Source organism: Micromys minutus, assembly GCF_963924665.1.
Source record: "Micromys minutus genome assembly, chromosome: 6".
In the NCBI taxonomy this organism is placed as follows: Eukaryota; Metazoa; Chordata; class Mammalia; order Rodentia; family Muridae; genus Micromys; species Micromys minutus.
This window is the reverse complement of record NC_137975.1, coordinates 4767925-4774605: the sequence shown is the minus strand read 5'-3', so window position 1 is coordinate 4774605 and position 6681 is coordinate 4767925. Positions and strand designations below refer to the sequence as shown.

The following is a 6681-nucleotide window of genomic DNA, read 5'->3' as shown; positions in this document are numbered from 1 at the left end:
AAAAAATATATTCATATAGTTTCATGTAAAAATTATGTAAAATCTGAAAAAATTACTGACAAAAATGTATAATTTTAAGCAAAAAATGTTTAAAATCTGTACATTTATCTTTGTTTTGTAAAATAAAATTGTTTTTAAAAAAAGAATATATAAGAAGACATTTATGTTCTAGGACTGTATTTGTGAAGAATAAAATAATACAGACTAAAAAAAATAAAATAAAATATTTTTTCTATAAAAAAATAATCACTCTTTGCCGATGACATGATAGTGTACTTAAGTGACCCCAAAAATTCCACCAGAGAACTCCTATAGCTGATAAACAAGTTCAGCAAAGTGGCTGGATACAAAATCAACTCAAACAAATCAGTAGTCTTCCTATACTAAAAGGACAAACATGTGGAGTAAGAAATTAGAGAAAAGGTACTCTTCACAATAGTCACAAAAACTATGAAATACCTTGGTGTGACTCTAACTAAGCAAGTGAAGTACCTGTAGGACAAGAACTTCGAACCTCTAAAGAAGGAAATTGAGGATGATCTCAGAAAATGGAAAGATCTCCCATGCTCATGGATTGGAAAGATCAACATTTTAAAAATGGCCATCCTACCAAAAGCAATCTACAGATTAAACGCAATCTTCATCAAAATTCCAGGCACAAAGTCTGAGGGCTGAGGGCTAGTGGACGTTTCGACAGCCGCCGACCCGCAGCTTGAGAACCCCCCGCACCGACTTTCGTGGAAGTCTGAGCCGGCTGTGCAGTTTTCCTCCTTGTTCCTGCAACCATGTCCACCAACGAGAATGCTAATTCAACAGCTGCCCGACTCAACAGATTCAAGAACAAGGGGAAAGACAGTACAGAAATGCGGCGCCGCCAGATAGAAGTTAATGTGGAACTTAGGAAAGCAAAAAAAGATGACCAGATGCTGAAAAGGAGGAACGTCAGCTCATTTCCTGATGATGCTACTTCTCCACTACAGGAAAACCGAAACAATCAGGGTACTGTAAATTGGTCTGTTGAGGACATTGTTAAAGGCATAAACAGTAACAATTTGGAAAGCCAGCTCCAAGCTACTCAAGCTGCTCGGAAACTGCTTTCTAGAGAGAAACAGCCTCCTATAGACAGCATCATCCGGGCTGGTTTGATCCCAAAGTTTGTGTCCTTCTTGGGCAAAACCGAATGTAGTCCCATTCAGTTTGAATCTGCTTGGGCGCTTACCAACATTGCTTCTGGAACATCTGAACAGACCAAAGCTGTGGTGGATGGAGGTGCTATCCCAGCATTCATTTCTCTCTTGGCATCTCCCCATGCTCACATCAGCGAGCAAGCTGTATGGGCTCTTGGAAACATTGCAGGGGATAGTTCAGCTTTCAGAGACTTAGTTATCAAACATGGTGCAATTGACCCACTGTTGGCACTTCTTGCAGTTCCTGATCTCTCATCCTTGGCGTGTGGTTACTTACGTAATCTTACCTGGACGCTTTCAAACCTTTGTCGAAACAAAAATCCTGCACCTCCCTTAGATGCTGTTGAGCAAATTCTTCCTACTTTAGTTCGACTCCTGCACCACAATGATCCAGAAGTATTAGCAGATTCCTGCTGGGCTATTTCCTACCTGACTGATGGTCCAAATGAACGCATTGAGATGGTTGTGAAGAAAGGAGTTGTTCCTCAACTTGTGAAGCTTCTAGGAGCCACTGAATTGCCCATTGTGACTCCGGCACTAAGAGCCATAGGGAATATTGTCACTGGAACAGATGAACAGACTCAGAAAGTGATAGATGCAGGAGCACTCACAGTCTTTCCCAGCCTGCTGACAAACCCCAAAACTAATATTCAGAAGGAAGCCACATGGACAATGTCGAACATTACTGCCGGACGCCAGGACCAGATACAGCAAGTTGTGAATCACGGCCTAGTCCCGTTTCTTGTTGGTGTCCTCTCTAAGGCAGACTTTAAGACACAGAAGGAGGCTGCATGGGCTATAACCAACTATACCAGTGGTGGGACTGTTGAACAGATTGTGTATCTTGTTCATTGTGGGATAATAGAACCTTTGATGAACCTCTTGAGTGCAAAAGATACCAAAATTATTCAGGTTATTCTTGATGCCATTTCAAATATCTTTCAGGCTGCTGAGAAACTAGGTGAGACAGAAAAACTCAGTATAATGATTGAAGAGTGTGGAGGCTTGGATAAAATTGAAGCACTACAGAGCCATGAAAACGAGTCTGTATACAAGGCCTCATTAAACTTAATTGAGAAGTACTTCTCAGTGGAGGAAGAGGAAGATCAAAATGTGGTACCAGAAACTACCTCTGAAGGCTTTGCCTTCCAAGTTGAGGATGGAGCTCCCGGGACCTTTAACTTCTAATGTCGAGCCAAGGCACAAAGTTGTTAGCTATGTGCTGTGCTATGCCGTATTCACATAAATTTGTCTTACTGTTTCTCTACTAAGAACTCTTTTTAAATGTGGTTTGTTATTGTAGCACTTTTTACAAAAGAAACTATACTTGAACAGTTATAAACTGTACATAACTCTATGAAGCTGTCCTCTGAGTTTATTTCTATGTGGAATTTCGTACCCTGTCATGTCCTGTAAATAAAGATTAAGTTCCATTCAAAAAAAAAAAAAAAATTCCAACCCAGTTCTTCATGGAATTGGAAAGATCAATGTGCAATTTCATATGGAACAACAAAAGACCTAGAATAGCGAAAGCCAGCCTCAACAACAAGAAATCATCTGCAGGAATCACTATCCCTGACCTCAAGCTATATTTCAAGGCAATTGTGCTGAAAACTGCATGGTACTGGTACAGAAATAAGCATGTGGATCAATGGAATAGAATAGAAGATCCAGAAATGAGCCCTCATGTATATGGTCACCTGATTTTTGACAAAGGAGCAGTAAACATTCAGTGGAAAAAGGACAGCCTATTCAACAAATGGTGCTGGTCCAACTGGCACTCAGAATGCAAAAGAATGAAAATAGACCCTTTCTTATCTCCTTGGACAAAGCTCAAGTGTAAGTGGATCAAAGATCTCCACATTAAACCAGGTACACTGAAACTATTAGATGAGAAAGTAGGGAAATCCTTAGAACACATAGGCACAGGAGAAAATTTCCTGAACAAAACACCAATGGCTCAAGCTCTAAGCTCAAAGATTTACAAATGGGACTTAATGAGATTGCAAAGTTTCTGTAAGGCTAAGGACATTGTCAAGAAAACAAAGGGCAGCCAACAGAATGGGAAAAAGATCTTTACCAACTCCACATCAGATAGAGGCCTAATATCTAAGTTATACAAAGAACTCAAAAAGCTAGACACCAGAGAATCAAATAACCCTATTAAAAATGGGGTACAGAGCTAAACAAAACATTCTCAGCTGAGGAATATCGAATGGCTGAGAAATATCTGAGGAAGTGCTCGACATCCTTAGCCATCAGGGAAATGCAAATCAAAACAACCCTGAGATTCCACCTCACACCAGTCAGATTGGCCAAGATCCAAAACTCAGATGACAACAGATGCTGTTGAGGTTGTGGAGAAAGAGGAACACTTCTCCACTGTTGGTGGCGTGTCAAACTAATACAACCACTCTGGAAATCACTCTGGCGATACCTCAGAAAATTGGTCATAGTACAACCTGAAGACCCATCTATCCCACTTCTGGGCATATACCCCAGAGACACTTTAATACACAACAAAGATATATGCACCACAATGTTCATAGCAGCTCTATTTATAATAGCCAGAAGCTGGAAAGAACCCAGATGTCCTTCAGAAGATGAATGGATACAAAAATTGTCGTACATTTACACAATGGAATACTATTCAGCCACCAGAAACAATAACTTAACCAAATTCTTAAGTAATGGCTGCATCTAGAGAATATCATCCTGAGTGAGATAACCCATTCACAAAAGAACAGACATAATATGCAGTCACTGATAGTGGGAAGCTAACCCCAGAGGCTCCCACTGCCCCAGAAACAATTCACAGACTGTATGAATCCAAGAACAAAAAGAAAACAAAACCACAACAAAAAAAAAATAGTCATGCTCAATCCTTACCCACCAAGAACACACTGACAAATTCCGGGTTGTACCCTGTATTACTGTCTACTCATCATTTAAAAAACAAAAAATCTTTACACACCAAGAAAACTTTGACTAATTCCAGGTTGCATCTTGTTTTGCATGTGCTATTTGCTCACTGTAACTGTTGGGATCTTGATCACACTATCAGTCCCTTAAAAAAAAAAAAAAAAAAAAAAAAAAAAAAACAAGTACTGGCAAAAATGTGTTATATACTTTTATGCAAAAAATGCTTAAAATCTGTACATTTATCTTTGTTCTTTAAAATAAAGTTGTTTAAAAAAAAAAAGACCCTCATCCTACCTGCCTGGAAATCCGCGTTCTTCTAGCAGTCTTCAGATAAAGATATAGAACTCTCAGCTCCTCCTGCACCATGCCTGCCTGGATGCTGCCATGTTCCTGCCTTGATGATAATGGACTGAACCTCTGAACCTGTAAGCCAGCCCCAATTAAATGTTATTCCTTTATAAGAAAAAGAAAAAGATAAGTATGTTTACACTGCAAATTAATTTTTCTTCATTATAATTTGCTAGCTTATGATGGCAGTTGTAAATTTTACCTAATCTATTTTTTCTTAAAGTATAGATATCTAAAATTATTTTGCAAATTATTACTGAGTTTTACAGCTAAGTTCAATAGTTCATTAGACAAGCAGCTGCTGAACATTCCATTTGAATGACAAAAGATTCAGGCTCTAGGCCAGCGTCTGCCCTATGGTTTCACTGAATAGGGTGGCAACGACAGTGATACTAGAAATCATTATCTTCATACTGTTTTTACCTATCAGTACGTGTTTCAAACACTTTTAAACACACATTTTGCAATGCTTTGTGCTTTTGGTACTAAAAATAATGAAAAATAATGCATATTTGTATATAAAATTAATTCAATAATTTTCTACAATAATAAAAACTTAGAAAGGTAAAAAAAGAAAAAAAGAAAGATCGCCAATGACATAATCTTACTGGCAATCATATTTTTGTTAACATGCTTTGTATTTTTATAGATGACATAAAGTAGCCTATGTTTAAAATGATCAAAATTTCAAGAAAGGGAGTAACACCAAACTCACTACAGCTGGTACTACAATTTCACTAGAGATAGTGATAAACTTGAACCAGGGCCTACACGTGATCTCATTATTTCTCATTTGGTACAGGAGAGTTATTGGGCCCCAAATTCTGGATACAGTAAGAGGACAGAGACACTCACAGGTTAGCATTAGTACATCTCATCTTTATTTACTGGAAGAGGAAAGTATTTCCTACCCAGATGCTGTCTTCTTGCTTGTATTGTTGCCAGTTGTGCCCTGTGTCACTAAACATCAGGCCATAGCTTGTCACCCAGTCCGAGCTTCCATATCTTCCCTGTGTGGCTACTGCAGTAATTTCTACTCTCTTTCCCAAGTCCAGCTGAAGCCACTGATGGGCAGTGGAGTGTGCTAGCGACCAACCACCAGTTCCTGGAATAAGATGAAAGAGAGACTTGTAATAATACTTAGGAAGTCACCATTTCTTATGTCAAAGATCAGTGAAACTATGTTCAATTAAGGCACAGTTTCTGCTTCTGAATTAAAATTCCTAGTATTTTCATTTCTGATTTTCTAACTTGTATCCCTGAGTTACAGGTTAAATGAAAGGACAGTGTTTATGGAGCCAACTTATTCCCCCTTCAGTCCTTCTACCATTACTCTCTGTGTATCTCTGTTTTCTTCTTCCTCTATCCAAATCAATACTAGCAGACTTGTAACTCATTGTGGATACAGACCTGAAAGAAGGCATTTGTTGAGCCTTCCATAGGCATTATTTATTACTGTAACTTTTATTCTCCGTGAGGAGAATGTTTGGTAAAAGGAAAAGAAAGGATCAAAGGAAGTCTCTGAGGAGCCTTCACAGGAGGAGACAGAATATATAGAAGGGGCTCAGAAAGGGCTTTCTAAGACAGAAAGAGTAAAGCTGAAACCTGAGGCCATGGGTAGCCATGCCTGAAGAGATGGGAAGCAGACAGTTCTGTAATCACTCATGTGCAGGGAATAGAAGAGGGAATGATATATATGCAGCTGCAGTACATGAGGAAACCTGTCACATTTTATATATAGCCTACTATACTCACAAGGACTTTGCAACAACTGCTTGGCTCCTAGAATATTTATAAAATTTGAACTTTGTAGATAATCAATATTTATTCTCTTGGAATTAGAAAGCCCATGCCTTAATTTTTTTTGTTTCCACCTTAAGTAAGAAAAAAATAAATCAGTATATACTTTTAGAAAACCATTTTATTGGATATTTTATTTATTTACACTTCAAATGTTATCACCTTTACACTCTCTCCTCTCCCCTGCTCCTCCTTTGGCTTCCACGATACTTTTAATGACTGCTTAAGGCTTAAGTTCTTTGGAACCTGGGGTGAGGTATATTGCAGTATCTTATGAGATTGATAGGTATGTGGTGAAAATCAACTATCTTGCTGATCCCTTTGCTGAGAACTGGAGGGAAAACTGCTACTATGTAGAGAGTAATTGATTGACATTTCCTTAGATTTGTATGCTCCTTCTCCCAAAGCTCTAGTTTACCTCCCA

The 6681-nt window shown here is 38.5% G+C and overlaps 1 protein-coding gene across 1 annotated transcript; it reads left to right on the top strand.

Moving 5' to 3' along the window:
- The first annotated feature begins 689 nt into the window (after window positions 1-689).
- On the top strand, window positions 690-2553 carry LOC308421425 (importin subunit alpha-1-like). Its single transcript, XM_080917789.1, has one exon. The coding sequence runs from the start codon at window positions 786-788 to the stop codon at window positions 2373-2375; it is 1590 nt and encodes a 529-aa protein (XP_080773915.1). The 5' UTR covers window positions 690-785; the 3' UTR covers window positions 2376-2553.
- The last annotated feature ends 4128 nt before the right edge of the window (window positions 2554-6681 follow it).

Excerpts from the sequence above, each read along its gene's own strand:
- LOC308421425 (XM_080917789.1), top strand. The coding sequence starts at position 786 with ATGTCCACCAACGAGAATGCTAATTCAACAGCTGCCCGACTCAACAGA.